Below are 24763 nucleotides of genomic sequence, written 5' to 3' on the forward strand. Positions count from 1 at the left end.
CTTAATTGACATATATAGAATATACCAACCAACATCAAGCAGTTACACTTTTTTCTCAGCAGCACATGGATCCTTCTCAAAAATAGATCATATATTATGTCACAGGGCAACTCTTAGACAATATAAAGGAGTAGAGATAATACCATGCATCCTATCTGATCATAATGGAATGGAACTGAAAATCAACGATAAAAGAAGGAAGGAAAAAGCATGCATCACTTGGAGAATGAACAATAGGTTACTGAATGATCAATGGGTTATAGAAGACATCAAGGAGGAAATTAAAAAATTCTTAGAGATTAATGAAAACACACAACATATCGGAATCTATGGGACACATTGAAAGCAGTTCTAAGAGGAAAATTCATTGCTTGGAGTTCATTCCTTAAAAAAAGAAAAAACCAACAAATAAATGATCTCATACTTCATCTCAAAATCCTAGAAAAAGAAGAGCAAAACAACAGCAAAAGAAGTAGAAGGCAAGAAATAATTAAAATCAGAGCTGAAATTAATGAAATCGAAACAAAAGAAACAATTGAAAAAATTGACAAAACTAAAAGTTGGTTCGTTGAAAAAATAAACAAAATCAGACAGACCCTTAGCCATGCTAGCGAAGAGGAGAGAGAACTCAAATTACTAGCATACAGGATGAAAAAGGCAATATCACAACAGACACTTCAGATATACAGATGATAATCAAAAATTATTTTGAATCCTTATACTCCAATAAATTAGAAGATAGTGAAGGCATAGATAAATTTCTTAAGTCATATGATCTGCCCAGATTGAGTCAGGAGGATATAGACAACCTAAACAGACCAATATCAATTGAGGAAATAGAAGAAACCATCAAAAGACTACCAACTAAGAAAAGCCCAGGACCGGATGGGTATACAGCAGAGTTTTACAAAACCTTTAAAGAGGAACTAATACCAATACTTTTCAAGCTACTTCAGGAAATAGAAAAAGAGGGAGAACTTCCAAATTCATTCTACGAGGCCAACATCACCCTGATACCTAAACCAGACAAAGACACTTCAAAGAAAGAAAACTACAGACCAATATCTCTAATGAACCTAGATGCAAAAATCCTCAATAAAATTCTGGCGAATCGGATACAAAAACATATCAAAAAAATTGTGCACCATGATCAAGTAGGATTCATCCCTGGGATGCAAGGCTGGTTCAATATATGGAAATCAATAAATGTTATTCACCACATCAATAGACTTAAAAATAAGAACCATATGATCATCTCGATAGATGCGGAAAAAGCATTCGACAAAGTACAGCATCCCTTTATGTTCAAAACTCTAGAAAAACTAGGGATAACAGGAACATACCTCAATATTGTAAAAGCAATCTATGCTAAGCCTCAGGCTAGCATCATTCTGAATGGAGAAAAATTGAAGGCATTCCCTCTAAAATCTGGAACAAGACAGGGATGCCCTCTCTCACCACTTCTGTTCAACATAGTTCTCGAAACACTGGCCAGAGCAATTAGACAGACGAAAGAAATTAAAGGCATCAAAATAGGAAAAGAAGAACTTAAATTATCACTATTTTCAGATGACATGATTCTATACCTAGCAGACCCAAAAGGGTCTACAAAGAAACTATTAGAGCTAATAAATGAATTCAGCAAAGTGGCAGGATATAAAATCAACACGCATAAATCAAAGGCATTCCTGTATATCAGCGACAAATCCTCTGAAATGGCAATGAGGACAACCACTCCATTCACAATATCTTCAAAAAAAATAAAATACTTGGGAATCAACCTAACAAAAGAGGTGAAAGACTTATACAATGAAAACTACAGAACCCTAAAGAGAGAAATAGAAGAAGATCTTAGAAGATGGAAGAATATACCCTGTTCATGGATAGGCAGAACTAACATCATCAAAATGGCGATATTACCAAAACTTCTCTATAGGTTTAATGCAATGCCAATCAAAATCCCAACGGCATTTCTTGTAGAAATAGAGAAAGCAATCATGAAATTCATATGGAAAAATAAAAGAGCCAGAATAGCAAAAACAATGCTAAGCAGGAAGTGTGAATCAGGCGGTATAGCGATACCAGACTTCAAACTATACTACAGAGCAATAGTAACAAAAACAGCATGGTACTGGTACCAAAACAGGCGGGTGGACCAATGGTACAGAATAGAGGACACAGAAACCAATCCGCAAAACTACAACTATCTTATATTTGATAAAGGGGCTAAAAGCATGCAATGGAGGAAGGATAGCATCTTCAACAAATGGTGCTGGGAAAACTGGAAATCCATATGCAACAAAATGAAACTGAATCCCTTTCTCTCGCCATGCACAAAAGTTAATTCAAAATGGATCAAGGAGCTTCATATCAAATCAGAGACACGCCGTCTGATAGAAGAAAAAGTTGGCTACGATCTACATACTGTGGGGTCGGGCTCCAAATTCCTCAATAGGACACCCATAGCACAAAAGTTAATAACTAGAATCAACAAATGGGACTTACTCAAACTAAAAAGTTTTTTCTCAGCAAAAGAAACAATAAGAGAGGTAAATAGAGAGCCTACATCCTGGGAACAAATCTTTACTCCTCACACTTCAGATAGAGCCCTAATATCCAGAGTATACAAAGAACTCAAAAAATTAGACAATAAGAGAACAAACAACCCAATCAACAAATGGGCCAAGGACCTGAACAGACACTTCTCAGAGGAGGACATACAATCAATCAACAAGTACATGAAAAAATGCTCACCATCTCTAGCAGTCAGAGAAATGCAAATCAAAACCACCCTAAGATACCATCTCACTCCAGTAAGATTGGCAGCCATTATGAAGTCAAACAACAACAAGTGCTGGCGAGGATGTGGGGAAAAGGGTACACTTGTACATTGCTGGTGGGACTGCAAATTGGTGCAGCCAATTTGGAAAGCAGTATGGAGATTTCTTGGAAAGCTGGGAATGGAGCCACCATTTGACCCAGCTATTCCCCTTCTCGGTCTATTCCCTAAAGACCTAAAAAGAGCATGCTACAGGGACACTGCTACATCGATGTTCATAGCAGCACAATTCACAATAGCAAGACTGTGGAACCAACCTAGATGCCCTTCAATAGATGAATGGATAAAAAAAATGTGGCATTTATACACAATGGAGTATTACTCTGCATTAAAAAATGACAAAATCATAGAATTTACAGGGAAATGGATGGCATTAGAGCAGATTATGCTAAGTGAAGCTAGCCAATCCCTAAAAAACAAATGCCAAATGTCTTCTTTGATATAAGGAGAGTAACTAAGAACAGAGTAGGGTCGAAGAGCATGAGAAGAAGATTAACATTAAACAGGGATGAGAGGTGAGAGGGAAAGGGAGAGAGAAGGGAAATTGCATGGAAATGGAAGGAGACCCTCAGAGTTATACAAAAGTACATACAAGAGGAAGTGAGGGGAAAGGGAAAAATAATACAAGGGGGACAAATGAATGACAGTAGAGGGGGCAGAGAGAGAAGAGGGGAGGGGAGGGGAGGGGAGGGGGGATAGTAGAGGATAGGAAAGGCAGCAGAACACAACAGACACTAGTATGGCAATATGTAAATCAATGGATGTGTAACTGATGTGATTCTGCAATCTGTATATGGGGTAAAAATGGGAGCTCATAACCCACTTGAATCAAAGTGTGAAATATGATATATCAAGAACTATGTAATGTTTTGAACAACCAACAATAAAAAATTTAAATAAATAAATATTAAAAAATAAAAATAAAAAAAACCCCACAAATTCCTTTTGATTTTAGTCTATTTGTTAAGGTAAATATATAGTTTATGGAGGATTTGTACTGTAGTTAGTGCATGCGGTTGGTTATATGATTAATATTCTACACATTCAGATATTTTTAATTTTTTTATTTGTTTTTAGATATACATGATAGTGGGTGTATTTTGACATATTATACATACATGGGGTGTAACCCATTACAATTTGATCTCATTCTTGTGTTGCACATGATGTGGAGTTACACTGGTCATGTATTTATATATGAGTATAGAAAGTTATGTTCGATTCATTCTGCTGTCTTTCCTATTCCCTTCCTTTCATTCCCCTTTGTCTAATCCATTGAACTTCTATACTTCCCCTCCCTACCCTCCCTTCTTATGGGTTAGCATTTACATATCAGAGAGAACTGATTTTTTAACTACTGGCTTATTGTACTTAGTATGATATTCTCCATTTCCATCCATTTACCAGCAAATGCCGTAATTTCATTTTTCTTTATAGCTGAGTAATATTATATATATAGCTATAATATTATTATAGCTATAATAATATAGCTGAGTAATTTTATATATATATATATATACACACACACATACACACACACACACAAAATCATGTTTTCTTTATCATTAATTTATTGAAGGACACCTAGGTTGGTTCCATAGCTTGGCTATTGTGAATTGAGCTCCTATAAACATTGATGTGTCTGTGTCACTACAGTATGCTGATTTTAAGTCCTTTGGGTATAAGCTGAGGAGTGGGATGATTGGGTCAAATAGTGGCTCCATTGCATTCCATACTGTTCTCCAGAGTGGTTGTACAGGTTTGCAGTCCCATCAGCAATGTATGAGTGAACCTTTTCCCCTATACATTCATATTTGATAGGAACATTCTTATTTAACTAAAAATAATTCTGGAAATGGACATAGAATCTCAGAGATTAATAGTAATGCATGATACTATAAAGTGAAGATCTTTTTCTTACTCTGTATGCATAAAGAATAACTTCTTTGCTTTATAAAGTAACATGTTATAGTTGATATCATGGCTATAATTATTAGAAAGTTTCTTCCAAGATAGAGAAGACAGTATTATGATTAGCATACATTATTGAGTCATATTTATTCCATAAAAATATTATAAATCAAGAGTTAAACATGAGGGAAGGGGATATAGCTCAGTGGTAGAGCACTTGACTAGCATGTACAAGGCCCTGGGTCTCTGAGCTCAAGTCCTAACATTAAAAAAAAAAAAATGCTGGGCATGGTGGCACACACCTATAATCCCAGCACTTGGGAGGCTGAGGCAGGAGGATCATGAGTTCAAAGCCAGCCTCAGCAAAAGCGAGGCACTAACAACTCAGTGAGACCCTGTCTCTAAATAAATACAAAATAGGGCTGGGGATGTGGCTCAGTGGTCAAGTGCCCTGAATTCAATCCCTGGTGCTCCCCCTACCCAAAATTAACACCCATGTGTAGTACATAGTAGCTATTGAAAGAATGAATATAAATGTATAAACGTAAGAAAAGGTTTGGAGAACTATATCAAATTATTAGTGGTAGTTAGTAATATTTTTTTCCTGACATACTTCTGAATCATTCAAATAGTTTTAAAAACAGCATCTGAATTATCAATTAAGGGGAGGACAAAAAAGCAAAAGCGTTTATAGGAAGAGGAGTGAAAAGTTGTAATTTTTAAAAAGAACCGTATCTGGGATATGACTCGGTGGTAGAGCACTTGCCTAGCATGCATAGGTCCCTGGGTTTGATCCCCTGCACTTAAAAAAAAAAAAAAAATGAATCCATGAATATAGACTTCGTCACCACATTGGTGCCTCCCTGGATTGTCTGGTTCCAGCTGCCTGTCCAGACTGTCTGTTCTTTGAGATCTTGCTCTTTGACCCCTGCTTCATGAGTTATTCCTGTTTTCTTTCATCAGACCTTAAACCGGAAATGATCCTTTCCACTTGTGGACAGTGCTTTCTCGTGGTACCAGAAGTTATCGTATCACTGTATAATTTCCCCCACGAGTTTCCTGCCCAAAATTGTACATGTGAAGGCCCTTTTCTGAAATTAAAAAAAAAAAAAAGTCTCCATTATCAGTTGTAGTTGAGCTTTTGTTTATCAGTCTATAAAGAATGCTTTTGGGATTCTTGTGGATACCCCTAGCAGTAATGGCCCAGCAGCTGCTCCTGCTACCGCATGAGGCTAGGAATGGTTGTCTTATCCTGGATTAGGAGCTGGTGTACATGGTGAATACACTTATGAGCCAGCAGATGAAGACAGATTAGAGAAGGGTGCTCAGCAATATCAAATCTCCACGCCTATTTATGTTGTCAATAAAACCAGTCTGGACTTGTGTCTGCACCTCTATGTATTTTGTAGATGAAAATTTTACCTATCAGAGGCTCTACAAGAAACCAGAGTTCCTAATGGATTGTATTGCAGTGAGCAGATAGGACAGTAGAAATGATCTTGAAAAGAACGCAGATGATATTACAGAGGTAACACTGAGTGGTGTGTCGTTTTCACCTGCAGAGTAGGATTCTCCTCCGTCCTGTTGATGGCAGTGCTTTGAGGATTTTCACAGTGTCTGTCTGTGGTGGTGACAGTTTCCTTTTGTCCTCATGCTCTCTTTAGCTGTGTCTGGCAGGACAGATGTTTGTAGATCTGTGAGCCTCTTTGCTTTTTCCTCAGTTTCCTGCCTTAGCTTTCCTTCCCTGGAGCCTGAACTTACCTCTCAGTGAAAGGCTGATTCATATTAGCACATCCACAAGTCCTGCCTGTCATTCATTCAGCAGATACTCATAAGCGTAGATGATGGGGATGCCATGGGAGGCGTGTGAGCTTTTCATTTTATTTATTTGTTTAATTGCCATATAGAAATTGTATATATTTATGGTGTACCCTAGAAGGAATAAGTTCAGGAGTTCTGTTTTACAATATGGTGACTATAGTTAATTATGATGTATCATATATTTGGAAATTGCCAGAAGAACAGACTTGAAGTGTCCTCACCCCAGATGATAAATATGGGAGGGAATGTACATGTTAATTAGCTTCATTGAGCCATTAAAACCTCATGTTGTGGAAATGGAAGGAGACCCTCAGAGTTATACAGAAGTACATACAAGAGGAAGTGAGGGGAAAGGGAAAAATAATAATACAAGGGGGACAAATGAATGTCAGTAGAGGGGGCAGAGAGAGAAGAGGGGAGGGGAGGGGAGGGGGGATAGTAGAGGATAGGAAAGGCAGCAGAACACAACAGACACTAGTATGGCAATATGTAAATCAATGGATGTGTAACTGATGTGATTCTGCAATCTGTATATGGGGTAAAAATGGGAGCTCATAACCCACTTGAATCAAAGTGTGAAATATATCAAGAACTATGTAATGTTTTGAACAACCAACAATAAAAAATTTAAAAAAAACCTCATGTTGTAGGCTTTTTTTTTTTTTTTCACTTCTAACATGCTCCTCTACCTGTCTTCTTCAATAGGGTAGTGATGGTGCTCGAAGGTCCGCACTTCTTGACAGTGATGAGCCTTTGGTGTACTTCTATGATGACGTCAGGACGCTATACGAAGGTTTCCAGAGGGGTATTCAGGTGTCAAGTAAGCCTCCCCTGCATTTGTGTGACTAATGCTTAAATGTTGTTCACAAAGAAAGAATTACCTTCTTTTTTCAAAAGGAACATTTGCTCTAATCTCTCACCTACTTAGCATTGCTCAAGCCCCTCTGTCTCTTCCTGTAGTTTGTCCAGAACCAGCCCCAAAGCTCGCTGGACCCTCCAGGTGTTCCCTGTGGTCCAGGAGGCTCCACAGCCAAATATGTCCCCTATTTTATGGAGCTCCTGAAAGACTGTGAGGTCTCCTGCAGTAAAGAGTTTGATGAGGTCAAATCCAGCACTTTTCAAGCTTGCGGGATAAGACTGTATTTTGAGAAAGAAATACTGACATCTCAAGGAAGAAATACTGACATCTCAAGGAAGCAGAGTTCTGTAAAAAGATACACTGGGAATGGGATTACCGCATTGGCTCATAAGATTACCCTTAATTATTAACTGTGATGTTAAGAAGCCTGCTTCCTTTCCAACCCCTCTCCCTTGAATATATCCCTCAAGCAAGACCACCTCTGTTGTCTACCACCCGCAAGACTCCGTGCATTTTTTTTCTTCCTGATCATAAAGCCTAGTCTTTCCACCCCCATCCAGGGTTGATGAGGTATTTTCTCCCCGCAATACTAGGAATTGAATCCAGGGGAGCTTTATCACTGAGGCATGTCTGTAGCTCTGTAATCATCATCATTATTTATGTTGAGACAGGGTCTCACTAAGTTGCCTAGGCTGGCCCCAAACTTGTGATCCTCTTGCCTCAGCCTTCTGAGCTCCTGAGATTATAGATGTGCACCACCACACCTAACTCATGAAGTATTCTTATACGTCTTTAAAAACTCATATTGCACTTCACCTGTTCTGTAAAATCTTCCTGGTTTGTTTTCACTCCTTTTGCCCAAGTAAGGCACATCTCCCCTTTTCCCTCCTAGTACCTCATGCCTGCTTCTGTAGTAAAAAACCTCATGGTACAGAGGTGTTTACCTGGCATCCTGCCCCATCATCCTGTGCTCCTAGAGAACGGGGCAGCCCTCAGTGAGCTCTTCTGTGACCCATGTGTTACAATGTCTACACACAGTGGACACTCCATTAGTGTTTCCTCCATGAAGGAAGGAATGCCCTATTTTGTTTTAGTCATTTCATTTTTTCTGCTTTTACCAGGTTCCTGTATAGAAATGGTTTCTGGGATCCATGCTTTATTATTTAAATCTTTTGTTTGTTAGCTAGATTGTAATCTTCTTAAAGTCAGGGACTAGGGGATATTGCTTTCTCTATCCTCCATAATCCCTTGCAAGCAATATGCACTCAAGAAGTGCCTTGGGTTTTGTTTTTTTTTTTTTTCTTCTTCTTCTTCTTCTTGGTACTGGTACAGTTGGATTGCTCAGCTCATTGCATTGAACCTAGTCCTATAGCAGGTTCACCAAGCTCCACCACAAAGGGAAAGCAGACTTACCTGCTTATTATTTAATTTATAAGCTTCTTGAAAGTTAGTGTCAGAGTTTGTCTGTGATAGTAAATATCCACAACAAAAAGAGCAGCCAAGCATAAGACCTCATGAAAGTATGTGTAAAAATATCTATATATTTTTCCCGTTGTTTGCAATGAATGGTACTCACTTAGGAGAATGGAGATGCACAGTGTACTTCTGACAAATTGAGTAACTTTTTCTTGTTGTTGTTACTATGCTGTACTTGGAAAATGAAAGTTCTTCTATATATGTTTTGGAGAAGAAGGAAAATAAGTTATCTTCCTCATCTATACTGATTAAAGGAAGCTACTTTGCAAGTCACTCTTTTTTTTTCCCCCCTGAGGACCTTTTTTTTTTTTAAACTCCTTTTTTTTTAATATTTATTTTTTTAGGTGTTGATGGACACAACACAATGCCTTTATTTTTATGTGGTACTGAGAATTGAACCCGGGTCCCGCCCGTCCTAAGGGAGCGCTCTACCGCTGAACCACAATCCCAGCCCCTCTGAGGAGCTTTATATTCTACACTTTAATTTTCTTGGGCTGCTCTAGGATTAAAGTATTAAGGAAGAGGAAAGTCCAGCATTTGCATAAGGGGATCAGAAGTTTATAGGGTGATGGGAGAAGCCAGCCTAACATTTTTAAAAATTGCATTTTAAAACTGCACCTGGGAACCTATTTGTAAAGGTGAAGTTCCCTGTTTATAACAGCTCTCATCTAGCCGGGCGAGATGGTGCACGCCTGTAATCCCAGCAACTCAGGAGGCTGAGGTAGGAGGATTGAGAATTCAACACCAGCCTCAGCAGATTAGCGAGGCACTTAGCATTGATATTTAGCAACTCAGCAAGACTTTGTTTCTAAAGTAAAAATATAAAAAACGGGCTGGGGTTGTGGCTCAGTAGTTAAGCATCTCCGGTACCATTAAAAAAAAAAACTCTTATGCCTAGGTGCAATTTAGTAGCACCTGGGGACACTAGAAAATGGTAAGGCCCAGGCCTCATCCTCATTCATTTATATCAAGATTTTGTTAAGTAGGCCCAGTATATGGAACATTTTTTAAGTTCTGCAGGTGAGCCTCCGGCTTAACCACCACTGTGGTAGAGCTGGAGTCGGCATGCTTTTCCTGTAAATGGCCAGACAGTAAATATTGTAGGCTTCTTGGGCTCTCTCACTGCAGATGGGCAACTGGAGCCCCAGACAACATGTAAATGAATGAGTATGGCTGCGTGCCAGGGACACCGCATTTGCAAAACCAGGCAGTGGCTGTAGTTTGACCTGGCTCTTGGCTGTAGTTTGCCAATCTTGGTTCTTGAGGAATAAAATAATGTCATTTTATATGGTCAGTGTATTTTTCCCCCATCTGAAAACAGCATCTGATAGAACTTGTTAGTCTTGTACTGCCCTGACTTTGTTATAGTCTCTGTAAATTGAAGAGGGTCTGAGAATAAGCCCTTTCTGTTTTCACCAGGATGGTTTTTGGGGGTGGCAAAGAAGTCAGTGTCCAGCTTGTGTCTGCCCGTCTTCATGGCTGGTACTTCAAACTCCAGGGTATACATCCAAGTCATTGGGACCAGGCTCCTTCCTTCCCTGTTCTTGCAAGTCCCCAAAGCAAATGAAAACACCTTCACACATTCAAACCTGAAGCAGTGAAGCTAGGTGTGTAGTGATCTCTTTCTGCTTCTTTGGTACCTACATTGGAATTAGAACACATCCTGATATTTCTTAACTTTTGTTTTCACAAGTGCACCTCTGTTACCCCTCACGTTGCATCTTCTTCATTCCTGTTCATCAGCAATCAAGACTTCACCCATGTGATTAGGGTTCCACGTGAGCCTAGCTGATACATTTGGTCATCAGAATTTGGACACATAAAAAATGGGATTTTCCTTTTCATATTCTGAGTTAGGAATTTAAAGTTGAATTTTTAGAAAATTTGAGGAATATCTCTTCTTGAAAACTTATGCAAGATCTGCTTGCCACTTGTTTACTGACTCCTAGTCCAAACCAATAGGGTGCTTAAAAAGAATTTCACAAGTTTGTCTTTAAAAGTTATATTTGCCTTTTCTTCTCTATTTATCCCCCTCTCCTTCCTTATTTAAGAAACAAAGCAAATAAACACACACACCAAAAAAAAAAAAAAAAATCAAAATGCAGGAAGAAAACATTTCTAACCAGAACTCCTTGTTTCTAATTTGAAGGCTAAAGTAGATTCTACTTTATATTTTATAGAATGAGATAAGATGCAGATTAAAACACAGGAATATTTATACATCTAAAGCCATCTTGCTTTATCATTGTTTTTTCCTGTTTTAGATAATGGCCCTTGTTTAGGCTCTCGGAAGCCAGACCAACCCTATGAGTGGCTTTCCTATAAACAGGTGAGTTTTCCACACTAAGAGCTATTCATGCATGCTGTAGAATGAGCTTTCCAGGGTGGGACGTTTGTGCATGTGCTGGACTAGCTCCAAGCTTTTGGATAAACATGGAGCATTCATGGAGAAACTTGACACAAGGATTCAGTGGGGAAACGCGTGAAGTAATTTAACTGGTGGTCTAAAGCACTTCATTTTAAAACCAGTGCAGATGCATTGTGAAGTGGACTATATTTTTAAGAAAAAAAATCTAGAAACTGCCTGAAGCATGTGACTCCTCCCCAGACCTCTGGAGAAGTAGAATTACTTCTCTCTGTTTGAGGGGTACCAGTAAATTTAGGTACCCCAATAGGGAATATCCCTCTCATTTTATAGACATGGAAATCATGCCCTAGGAAGAGATGTGACTCGCCAAGGTCACAGCTGATCAGTAGCAGAACCAGGATCAAAAGTGAGGTCTGCAGCCAACTTCTGTAGGGTTCTTCTAGGCATCATACTGACCCTCAAAGCTGTCCTTGGTCATCTCTCTCTGAGTGTGGCATTTAGCCCCAGCACTGCTGTAGGGAAGAGCACAGATGTTCAGAGAAGACACCTGCCATACTATATGAACACAAAGGAACTGGGGTCTGGGTATTTTTACTCTTGTCACTATCTAGGTGCCGCTGACGGGTGGCTTAACTGTTCAGCAGTTTGTGAGTATGAGCGACAGGTCACAGAGCAGGAAGCCATTACTTTTTATTTTTATTATGATTGCACCAAATCTAGATGTCATTGCTTTTCCCTGGTCCAACCCTGAGGACAGGCAGGCACAGCTGCAAGCATTTGTTTCCCTCCAGCTGTCCAGGAAACGGCTGTCTGTCAGTCAGTCCCTGGGCTCCCGGTCCCTGCTCCAGGGCTAGGTCAACTGTGACATTCATGAATACAAATTAATTTCCTCCCTCTATGTTTTGTACAAAAGGTGTTTTTAGTAGTTGGTTTATCTGAGGGTGTGTCTGTAAAGGGGTTGTCATTTGGAGCTGCAAAGCACAGCCGCAAACACAGGGTTACTTCCCTCCTTGGAAAGTGCAGGACTGCGCAAGGCTCCTCGGGAGGAGTATTTGTCTCTCTCAAGAGAAAAAAGATGAAAGGACTCACCACACCTTGCCCAAGGAGCTGTAACTCAGGTGACCAGAGGGATTTCCCTGTTTTTATTTTTGCCTGACCAAAGCCAGAAGGTGGTTTCGTATCCAAATTGTAGTTTCCAAGATCCCTCGTTTCCACAAGTGGTTGAAAAACATGGTTTGTGTTGGACCCATAACACAGAATTGCTGAGCACTTTCTGGATTGGCTGGAAGGGAGAAGAAATGTCCATTGCAGATTGGATTTTCAAGGCAGATTGAAAATCACCAGGGTTTCTCAAGGTGTTAATCTCTGATTTGCACATTTCAGTCAGAGACTGGTGAAGATGTAAAACTGGACTTAACTGAAGCCAATTTGTAGATTTAAATCGTTTTTTTTTTCCCCTTTTACTAGCTCAGTTAATCTGACCTTTTGAAGTTTAAGAATCCCTCTGATATCTTTTAGAAGATAAGGACCCATCTTTCTAGAAATACAAATAGATGCATATTGTCTGGATAAACTCTGCCAGCAATTGCAGGCATTTCTCAGGTTCCAAGCCCTTAAATGCAACCAAGAGCTGTGAAGGAGGCCACAGAGTAGAAGGTACTAAGCCTGTTCATTGCTACCCTGCTGTCACCCCAGCTGTGTCAGTCTGATTCCCATTGGCAGGGCTGGGATGGCACCATGTGCCAGATCCAACAGGATTCCTGGCAGGGACAGGTGTGGCTACATTTCCTATGGGCATGGCTGTGCTTTGAAAGTACTCTTGAGAATTTATCAATTGAGAATAAAGAAAAGAACGCCAAATATTAAGATTAAAAAAAAATGTTTACTTAATTGGGGGCAAGAATGGGGAGAAGACAAGCTTGGGTATATAGCACTGGCTACTTTTTGTGAATCTACCTAGTTTTACTTCTTTGTCATAATAATATGCAAGTTTGTACTTACCCATGTTGTTTTTCACTGTTACTAAAACTACCCTGTTTGATAGGTTTCTTATGTATTTACCTAGCTAAGTTGCATTTCCTCAGAGACTTACCATCATTTACTTAGCCATCCAGTCACTGGTTTCCCCACCCCCTAGAGTTTTTTAACTTCAGTTTTTTAATAATATATATTTTGAAATATATATCTTTATATGTAAAGCTTTTTAAAACCTTCTTCTAAAATTGAATTATTTACCAAGAATAAATTCTCAAGAATGGAATAACTGAGTCCAGGGATAAGAGCTTACTATTATATTTTTTTTAAAGTCTCAAAAAACTTGCTGCTTCTGTTTAGACCAAAGGACAAGTTTTGGCTACTTTGTTGTTCTTTATAAGCACAAAAAAGCACAAACAAAACTATGTCCCGGTATTGCTTCTGCGACTTTGCTAAAATAGAAAAAAGAAATAGTCAAGAAGCTAACATCTCATCATCTGTGAACCTGCCACGGTTTAAAGGATAATAATTTGCTTTGCAGAAGGAACCTTATGATCAGTTTTTGTATTTTACAAAAATTTAAAACAAAGAGCTACCTCCCCTTTCCTGCGCAGCTCTGCTTTCTGACTGAGATATGAGTCTGTCACCTAGTAAGCTTTGTTCCTTGTGAGGGGTCCTAATTCTTTTCTGATTTTTTTTTTTTTCCTCCTCATTCATTTCAGGTTGCAGAAATGTCAGAGTGCATAGGCTCCGCGCTGATCCACAAGGGATTCAAGCCCTCTCCAGACCAGTTCATTGGCATCTTTGCTCAAAATAGACCTGAGGTATTAACCATTAGTCACTTACTGGACAGGGGTTTGAGAGTCCTAAACCAAGGGTAAGAGCCAGAATTCACACCTACTTCTACTTGAGACCAGATTTTGTGGTCTGATTTCTGCTGAGAATATGACATTGTGTAATGCCTTAGAAAGTTAAATGTACAGAAACCTAAACCAGGGCTTTCTTAACCTTTAAAAAAAAAAAAATATATATATATATATATATATCCATTTACCCCCTTATTATTAGTTTTTGTCTTTATTTTTCAAAACTGGATCCCCAAACAAAATTCTTAGAACAAATATCTAACAAAGTCTTCTCACTTTAAAGTTGGAGAAAACTTGAATACATTTTGTTAATAGAAACATCTCTTTTTTTTTTTCTGAAAGGTCTGAAACTTTCCCTCTGGTCAGATTTCAAAATTGAAAATATTATAGGCCCTGGGGGAAAGTACCTCCCTAAGAGCTAGCCTTCCTGTAGACACACAGCCTGTTATTTGGCTATCAAGTCCTGTGCATGGTGCTTCAGGAAACCATAGTATGAAAGTGAATTTAAATGAGAGGCCCTTTTATAGGTGTTGCTTACATTGTTAGTCAACAGAGTAATGGCACAGCTGGCTTGGAAAAATTCAAGCATCTGGCTTAAATCAAATGTATTCTTATACCTTCTTGCGTCCAAAAGCATATTGGCTCAATCCCTGTTCTACTTCCTATTTTATAAATTAATGGCTTTTTGGGGTTTTATTTTCTGCCAAGAAGAAAAACAGCATTCTCCACAACTGAACTGTGACGAAGCTCATGGAATTTGGTTTCTTTCATTACAAATGAACACATCCAAAATTTTTGTGTGAGTGGAATTTTATCATGAATATGTAACTACAAAACATATTCCTTACTTCAAGAAGTAGACTCCTGGGCTGGGGTTGTGGCTCAGCAGTAGAGCACCTGCCTCGCACGTGTGAGGCACTGGGTCCAATCCTCAGCACCACATTAAAAAATAAATAAATAAAGGTATTGTGACCATCTACAACTAGGAAAATATTAAAAAGAAGAAGACAACTCCTTTCTATCTTTATAAGTTACTTCAGCTACCATTTATTGAGCACCTACTATATGCCAGATACTGTGTGAGGCACCAAGGCAACAAAGCAGCTTGGATCTTTTTCCTGCAATACCATATAAGGGAACACAGACCCAGAAGAAGAGGCTTTACCTATAATGTAGTAACTGTGGCCACAGGACAGGATTATGGGAGGTCAGTCAAGGAAGGCTTCCTGGAGATGATGTCCAGGTAGATACTTTAAGGAAATAGTGGTGAGGGGGCCAGAGGAATTCCAGGACAACGCGTGTTCACATCCAGTAGCATGTCTGTCAGGGAATAAAGCCCTTCACGGTGGTGGAGTTTGGAGTAACAGGATAAGAGGCAGGGAAGAGAGGGCCATGTAAGGCACATGTGCCTGAGGCGCTTGGACCTGACGTCCATGCTAGAAACTTAACATCGATTCCAGGAAAAAACAAAACCCCCACAAAATCCTACTTCCGGGTCAAGTGAGTGTGAATGCTTGTGTTCCCTTCCCACGCAGCTGTGCCTTCATCTGTATTGTGTGTCCAAGTCCTACAAATAGTTTCATTTGAAAAATGCAGCCAGAGGAAATGGGGTGCCTCCCCAGGGGTCATAAGTGAAAGAGTAACCATGTTGCACTTGTCTTGAAAGTAGGTCAGCTGCCCTGGGGCAGATAACCAGTTACTGTATCATTTCTTTCCTTCATCACTTTTCTGGAGAAATCTTGTCAAAATAAACACACATATGTGTACGTGTGTCCTCCTTCCCCTGTTCCCAAGCACTGCTGGCAGGCAGAACCTCCTTAACCTCCACAGCCACTGTTTGGCCAAGAACCCTATGTGGCTCTGCATGGCCTATGGACTAGAGCTGGACTCCGCCAGAGCGCAGACTGACCAGCCAGTGCTTTTGATTGAAAGCCTTTGTCATCCTGTGTCCTTCTCCCAACCCACTTCCAAACTGTGCTTCTTTTGCAAAGGGCAGACTCAGGTTCTTCCTGGCAAAAGTGTTGGCAACTTCCTAGAGCCTGTGATAAGCGTTCTCCAATGAGTCTCTGTCTTGTACTGTCAATGACCTTTCTGCACTTGCCTCCATTCTTCAGACAGATTGTAATTTTTTTTTTTTGATGGACACAATATCTTTATTTATTTTTATGTGGTGCTAAGGATCAAACTCAGTGCCTCACACGTGCAAGGCAAGCGCTTTACCACTGAGCTACAGTTTCCAGCCCTGTCATTTCTTTTTAAGAAGGGAGCAAGTGTTTCATTTCCATTTGAATCCCTTATAGCACCTGGCACAGAGTAGCAGATACACAGAGTATTGTCCTCTTTAGAGTGATTGCTATATGACATCTCGGTTTCTCTCCCCATCCTTTTCTGTTTAGTGGGTGATTATTGAACAGGGATGCTTCACTTATTCAATGGTGATCGTTCCCCTTTACGATACCCTTGGAGCTGAAGCCATCACGTACATAGTCAACAAAGGTAAGTCTGTGACCTTTGGCTGGATACTGGCCTAGTTACTGGTTAAATTCAGTGTCTCTGCAATTGCACATCTGATTGGACAGGGGTTTACATATGTACTTTTCCATTCAAAGGATGCAGTACTTACAGTATCCTTGTGTCCGATACCATGCAGTCGAGCTTTTGGTATCCTAGAACTTATTCTTGACCATCTCTCTTTGTTTACAGCTGAGCTCTCTCTGATTTTTGCTGACAAGCCAGACAAGGCCAAACTCTTACTGGAGGGTGTAGAAAATAAATTGACACCAGGCCTTAAAATCATAGTTCTCATGGACACCTTTGGCAGCGATTTGGTGGAACGAGGCAAGAAGTGTGGAGTGGAAGTCATCAGCATGAAGGCAATGGAGGTGAGTCCCTCGCCCACCCCACTTCTCTGAAAAGTTAGGCATGACATGCAGTGCCACCATGCAGTCCCCGTGCTGGCCAGTTGTCTTTGCAGCCTGGTAAAGACGTAAGGCAGAAATTCCTTCTTTTTGGTACCTGGGATTGAATCTGGGGGTGCTTAACCCCTAAGCCACATCCCCAGCCCTTTTTAATTTTTCTTTCTTTCTTTTTTTTTTTTTTTTTAATTTAGAGACAGTGCCTCTCCAGGTTGCTTAGGGCCTCAGTAAGTTGCTGACACTGGCTTTGAACTTGAATCCTCCTGCCTCAGCCTCCCAAGCTGCTGGAAGTTCAGGCATACACCACTGTGCCCAGCTAGAAACTCCCATCTTATCACTGAAAAGAAGGATTCTGTGGCATGCCCCATGTTAGTAGTACATCACATCTCACAGGAGTTCTCACTCAGTGAGTTGCAGTGCCCGTATTTATTCCAGAGCACTGGCAGGCCATGCCAGTCAATGCCAGAGCTATGAATTTCAGCTCAAGACAGTTGTGGAAGTTTTAAGTTTGTCTTCTTTAGCTTCAGGGTCTTTTCCTTACTGATTTGTCTCTGAAAGTGAGCCAGATACAGAAATCTGCCTCATGGTTCTTTTCCCCAGGTTGACTTTATAGAGTCCTGGTGAATTTCCAGCATAGATGTTTGATTTGGCTTGTTTTCATACTCAGGATCCACAGTAAGCCCAACTTTACAAGTAACCATTCTAGGAGAGTGAGTGTGGTCCGTGTGAACTGATCCCTCCAATTGGACTTGGATTAGAGTTCAAGGGAGCTGGCAAGAGAATGTCTCTTTACACACATCATAGGAAAATAGTAGGCTAAATAGAGGAAGTCATGCTCTTTCTCTGAAGACATTGTAAGTATTTTTATGAAACTATTATAAGTAGGGTTTTAAATTTTTATTTATAATTCTCTCCCTTCTACAAAGACTTTGGAGCTACAAGGAAGGACCTAGAGAGCCTTTCCTGAGGAACCTTGCAGTCATAGGGAAAGTCATTGTTCTAACAGAACCTTCCACCTCATGTGTACACACACACACACAAACACACAACACAAATGCTAAGCAACCTGCAACATGACTCCATGTGCATTCATGGCTGTGCTTTGTGGTTTAATCGGTGTTTTAGTTAACCTGTTACCTAGCATCTCCCCACTTTTCTTTTTTTTACTTATAACCCCCCATCTTCCCTTCTATCTTCTCCCCCAAGACACACACACACACACACACACACACAAGTAGTTTTGTCTTTGTGATTAATACATGATAAAAATCAATTTTAAAAGTTAGACATTACATCATAATATAAAGTTCATACTAAATCTTAGCTTATAAAAAACATTGTTTGACATTTACCTGCCTGATACGGTTTGTGCATTTAAAACACAATTTTAAGCAAAAGATGACGGTTTGAAACATGAATTTAAAATTGGCATTGTGGTTGATCATGGGATCAAGTAAAAGTCTATTTTTATCAGGCCAAACATAGAAACATTGGCATTTGGGAGGTTTGCATTTTTTTCAGTATTTTAATTACAAAAATATAGTTGAAAGAAGTATACAGGAGAGAGCCAGCCATAGTCCCATCGACAAGAGTTTATTTATTAAAATATCAACAAATTTGCTATATCACATGTAATTCTATCAACCCTTTGCTGTACACATTCATCAATACATTTTTTATGCATTTTCAGTAGGTTACCGATTTCATTTCCCCTAAATACTTAAAAGAGTGTTTATTATTAACTAGAACTCAGGTTTATTTATGGCTTGTTTTTAACTTCAAAATGGCAACATTTTTATTTCTTTTATTTTTGGACATAATGCCTTAATTTTATTCATTTATTTTTATGTGTTGCTGAGGATCGAACCCAGTGCCTCATACATGCTAGGCAAGTACTCTGCCATTGAGCCACAACCCCAGCCCTTGCTATATTTCTTTTAAATGATGACAAGGCAGAATTAAGGCTATGAAATGTCAATGGGAAATGATGCTCTAATTTATCCAATATTTATCCCTCAAAAATAAAAGCCAAGTTGCTTTTTAACTATTGCTTTATTTTACTTGATGTCAATTTTTAAAGAATTCAAGATCTCCAGAAGTTATGTAAGAATTTTGGATAGATGAGTAGAAATTTAGAGCTCATAAAGATTTATTTTGAAGAAAGATTTACAGAATTATCATTGCTTGAACTCCTACCTTACTTCTAATTGGATATCAACATATCTGTTTTTAATCGTCGTCTTTCATGTATATAATTTAAAATGTGATTAAGATTTAAAATCCTGTGCCTGGTGAAGCCCGCTGAGCCTGAGCACACCTGTCTAATTTCCATTTTATAATAGACTGCTTGCTCCATGTGCTTACTCAAGCTGTTCAGTTTTAATAGGAAAAGATTATAAATAGTTCATTTTGGGAAATTAATGGATATGAAAGTGCCTTAATGTAGCAGACTGAGCCACATCAGCGATAGTCCCTGGAAGCCTGCATTGGCAACTGCTGCATTCCTTTCTGAGGAACCTTTCTATAGGAACCTTTGTGTCATTCGAGGAAATGGTTTCTGTTGTGGTCTGATTTATAATGGGAGGCTCCTAAGTCCTCTCCCCTCTCTGTGAGTGAAGTGCAGGTATTTGGACCTTAAAAGGCTAGCAGCTAAATCTGACAGAGGTTGGTTTCTCTCCCCGGCTGAAGATGTCAGTTCCACAGAGCCAGATGGTCAGGTGGTGCTGCACTCTGAATCAGGGAGGGTGCAGAAGATCTGCCGTTCTTTGGTTATTGCCGAGAGCAGGCCTTCTTAAAGGCCATAATAGGAAATATGAGTGAGCACCAAAATACCATTTAAAAAAAAGACTCTGATTGCTGTCTCTTGACTAAATTCTAAAAATTTTCAAAGGCCTGTCCTATTACCTCTTAGGTAGTTTTTTGTTGTTGTTGTTGTTTATTTTTATGTGGTGCCAGGGATTGAACCCAGTGCCTCACACATGCTAGGCAAGCGCTCTACCACTGAGCCACAACCCTGGTCCCCTCTTAGGTAGTTTTATAGAAGAAAGGAGATAACTAGAAAATGGATTCTTAGAATCGTGAATATTTTAGTTAATTAAAAGTACTATAGTTTATTTAACGTAAAAATTATGATGTCTTTGAACTAGCTGGGAGTGTACTTCTCAGGAAAGGCAGCTTCAGATGACTTCATGTGACCTTACTCTTTATAGTTGGACAACGATTCCACTTAAGATTTTTTTTTCTTCTTCTCTCTTGTAATCAAGGACCTCGGAAGAGCCAACAAAAGGAAACCCAAGGTACGTACACTGTTTTAGACCATGTCACAACCCTCTCTGAAGTTTACAATATCTAGTCATATGGAGATTATTAGAAAGTTTGGGTGATAATTTATGTCTGATCGTTTTCCATTTTGATTTATACCATTTTTTTTTTAATCTTCAGCCTCCAGCACCTGAAGATCTTGCAGTAATTTGTTTCACAAGTGGAACTACAGGTAAATTTCAAGATGGAGTTGCCTCTGCGTGGTATCTGGAAGTCTGTACTCTCAACCCCCCTTTTTGAATGACTTATTAGCTAATTACAGGTGGACTGAAAGAAAGCGAGAGAGACAGGTGGTTCAAGTGCTGTCTTCTTGTTGCTCTCTTTGATGTTCTTAGGGCCGTGTGTTCACACAGACATGTATTGAAGGTGATGTTAGGGTCACCCATCTTGCTAGGGCAAACTATTGGTTGGTGTCTCCTGGAAATAAAATTCTTGATTTTTCTTCTCTTACCGATACACACATCTGCTAAAATTTGTCTATATTAATGAGGATTGTTTAAAGATGACTTTAAGATAGTAAGTTTCATTGAAAGGATTACAGGTTACTCAAGAATTGAATGTTACTCAACATTTGTCTCTCATGGGTGGATCTAAGAGGAGAGGAATTTGAAACCTAAATTATACAGGGCTTCTACCATTCTTTGATGAAATGCCTGTACTTTGACTTTGTTCTGTTTTCTGTGTGCTCTGCAGGCAACCCCAAAGGAGCAATGATCACTCACCAGAATGTAGTGTGCGACTGTTCAGCTTTTGTGAAAGTGACAGAGGTAAAATTTTGGAGGGTGTCATCTCCCTTCACGTTTATTCATTGGCATTAGGCCTTCGGAGTGGAAATGTGGAAGGTGGCCACCCCCTCCCCAGGCTGGGTCCACAATGTATGTAGAACACTCTGAAACATGGGCAAGGTCTGAACTTCAGTAAGAACAAGGCCACCTTCTCTCAGATGGTCTTCCTTGTGGACCTACCACAAGGTATCATGAAGTTGAATTGACAAATGGAATTACTACAGTGTTTACCTAGTAAAACTATTGGATATTGTCCTGTAAATATTTCTTGGAAATGACAAAGGAGAAAGGGTCTCTTTCTGCTTTGATCCACTGTTTCACTGTTGGGAAAATAATTTCTTTAGGTTAGGAATGAAATCTTAAAGACTGCTGAAGGGTTTTGAAATCTTATTATTTATTGTAAGTCAACTTGATTCCCATTGTAGGGGAAAGACCAAAGCCTCAAACTTCAATTAATTTTCTATAATCTTCAAGTTTGCGATCCACAGGTCTTAGTTCTACCCGGGTGGTCCTAACATAGTATGACAGACTGGGTGGCTTAAACAACAGACCTTTATTCCCCAACAGTCCTGGAGCTAATGAATTCGGTTTCTGGTGAGGGGCCTCTTTGGGCTTGCAGATGGCTGCCTTCTTGGTGGGTGCTCTCCCGTCCTCTCCCCTGTGCATGCTTGGAGAAAGAGAGCTCTGGTGTGTCTTCTTATAATACAACATCCCTATAAGATCAGGGTCTACCCCCAAATATGGTCATATCAGGGCCCTACCTCCAAATACATGGAGGTTAGGTCTTCAATGTGTGAATTTGGGAGGGGGATATAATTCAGTCCCTACAACCAAAGATATATTTCAATTTTGTCTTTATAAAGGTACTTATATTGAACAATATAATGCCTTTCCCCCATACTCATTTCACATTTTGCACAATTTGTTTTTGCAGTCCCTTTGAGGGTATTCTGTAGCCCTAAATTTTGTGGCAGGAGCCTGTGCTTACTGGTTTTGGGGAGTGGCTACAGAGGTCTTTAAGGTCGCTTGCCACTTAATTTTACTCCACAATCACTCTCTTAGTCCCAAATGCCTTTTTTAGTGTAATTTCTAAGCAGGGTTCAACATTTAGTACCTTACCAAAAGTAAAATTTTAGTTTCCTAATAGACCTTCAAATATAATTCTAAAATGCATGAGTTTGTTGAGGAAATTGATTACAGAACTTTATTCAAAATCAGTTATACTATCAAGGGATGTTCTTAATTTTGTAAAACCTCTAATCCTGATAATGAACATTATTTTTTAATTAAATCAGAAAAAAACAAAAAGTATGGATATTACTGAGTCTAATTCTCATTACGAAATATTTTCATAGTAAGAGATCCTAGTTGGGATGCAGGTCACACTTGAATACCATTAAGCTTACCACATCCAACATTTCTGGGGCTGCTGTGTTTGCCCAGAACCGGTGTTTTCACCAGTTGTCACCTTATTGAGGATAACTCAGCTTTGAAGAGGAAAAGGGCATGGTTTGGAAGGATACATTACTTTCTAGGTATATGACACCCTCATTTTTCAGTTGACATGGTACAGCTGCAGTTAGCAAGAATTTATTGTGTTCATAATGAGAACATTCCAAGTACACCCTCACTGTGCCTGCCCCTAAATCAGGCCCTCTCTGAGGGATACCAGATGCCTAAACTTAATCTGTCTGTAGACCCATCATGATCAGAATATTATGGGAGATCAAATTGCCGGATACCAGATCTGAGGGTGCCTTAAACAAATTGTGACATTTTCATGGGCTAAAAATGTTTATCACACTCAAATTACTGTAGATATGGTGCTGGGGATATAACTCAGTTGGTAGAGTACCTGCCTTGCATGCACAAGGCCCTGGGTTCAATCCCCAGCACCACAAAACAAAACAAAATACTATAGATACATTTGTACTATAAATAAAAGGATGTTGAAAATCTTATCTCCCCGCCCCCAACACTTTCCCTTTGCACCATAATGCGCTATTTTATGTTGGAGTGGATTTCATATTTAAGGGGCATTTGAACTTGCTGGGTAGCGGGTAGCGGATACTGTTATTCTGAAATAGAGCACACAATCCCTTAACATCCCAATTTGGGCAAAATTTTCCTTACAAGAAAAAAGTTCTGAAGCAAATGTACCTGGCCACTGAGATGACCTCCACTCTATTTGCATGAAGGATTTGCTTTTCATTTCATTCTTTGGTGAAAAAAAGTTGTAAGCCATATGCGAAAATGATTTTTCCTGTGTTGAGGTACTGTGTGCTCTGAAAGGAAGTGGGCGGTTAATGGAAGTCTTAACGCTTCTCTGCTTTGCTGGTATCTTTGCTTTCAGAACGCAGTCACTCCTTCCACAGATGATACTTTGATCTCTTTTTTGCCTCTCGCCCATATGTTTGAGAGAGTTGTAGAGGTAGGCATTTGTTTTTGTTTAGCCTGCATGCATGTTTGTTTTGTGTTCTGCTAAGTTGTTGTGTTTTACAGAAAGTACTTGCCTTGAATGCCAGTGACACACACATTTCGTTTTTACCACTTGCACACATGTATGAGCACCTCATGGAGGTAAGTATGACGCGTAGGTTACCATCCTCCAGATAAGCCTTTTGCTCATCCCCATCTTAGAAGTGGCGCAAATTATTGGAAACGGTGTTAAGTTCTTTTTCTGCATCTGACCTAAATACCTGAATCCTAATCCTTCATTTTAAAATTAGAAACCCAAGCTTTTAAAAGAAACTAGATATGGATGCGATTCCAGGAAGAGTAATATAAAAGGAAGATTTTTATTCATTCAATCTGACAGAGTCTCTGAAGGCTTCTGTTTTTGAAAGTCCATTTTTGATTGTGCTTGTTCCTGATGTACAAGTTACAACTTCTCAGCAATACTGGAAAAACAGGATGATGTTTAACCAACCTTTGCCTGAACTCCATGTATATAGCAGTGCAATTAATTTTAAAACTAACCAAGAGCTATCTTTTTTTTCCCTTCTTGAACAATTTTGGATTTTATAAGAAAAACAGTGGGTACCATTTTTTATTGACTGAATATTCATTGAACACCAGCTGTTTGTCAGGCACTGTGCTAGGTGTTGGGGATAGTTGACTAATAGAGAGTTGGCACTTTGGTTGACTGCGGCTCCTAGGAGTTACTGACCCCCTAAAGAACGAAGGATCACCAGATCCTGTCATGCATTTGTTACCACGTCTTGCACACCTCAGGATCTCATGAGTTATAAAATGATCTCAGATCAGTTGCCAGTGTACTGTGTGACCCTAAATTTAGCTTCAGAGGTTGTGCTTAGGAGGCAGGCCTGAGCTTTTAATTTTTTGTCAGTGAACTGTGATGTATCTGTCCAGTGGCTTAAGCCAGAGAGTGATGGCACTTCCATTGCACCATCTTTTGAATCTCTCTTTCTTTTTTAAACTTAAAATAGGCAGACTATCTGGCTTCCAGTGCATCTGGCTTCCAGTACAATTGAATGAGGCAGAGGGAAAAAAATCATGCCATACACTGTAGCAGAATGACAAACCACTCTGGCATCAGATTAGATATCCTGGCGTGTCAACTTCATATGCAGTGTGTTTGTAGAAATTTTGGGTTATATTCAAATAA

General features: G+C 39.4%; 1 protein-coding gene across 4 annotated transcripts in view; it reads left to right on the forward strand.

Moving 5' to 3' along the window:
* Positions 1-24763, forward strand: part of Acsl1 (acyl-CoA synthetase long chain family member 1) — a 65766-nt gene that overhangs the window by 29324 nt on the left and 11679 nt on the right. For all 4 annotated transcript variants that reach the window (XM_027926913.2, XM_071610496.1, XM_071610495.1 and 1 more), the window contains 9 exons: positions 7277-7391; positions 11171-11235; positions 13971-14072; positions 16511-16610; positions 16818-16996; positions 20293-20325; positions 20471-20522; positions 21044-21117; positions 23489-23566. In XM_027926913.2, the coding sequence (XP_027782714.1) occupies positions 7277-7391; positions 11171-11235; positions 13971-14072; positions 16511-16610; positions 16818-16996; positions 20293-20325; positions 20471-20522; positions 21044-21117; positions 23489-23566 (798 nt within the window). The remainder of the gene's footprint in view (positions 1-7276; positions 7392-11170; positions 11236-13970; positions 14073-16510; positions 16611-16817; positions 16997-20292; positions 20326-20470; positions 20523-21043; positions 21118-23488; positions 23567-24763) is intronic.

This window comes from Marmota flaviventris, chromosome 3 (assembly GCF_047511675.1).
Source record: "Marmota flaviventris isolate mMarFla1 chromosome 3, mMarFla1.hap1, whole genome shotgun sequence".
Taxonomy (NCBI): Eukaryota; Metazoa; Chordata; class Mammalia; order Rodentia; family Sciuridae; genus Marmota; species Marmota flaviventris.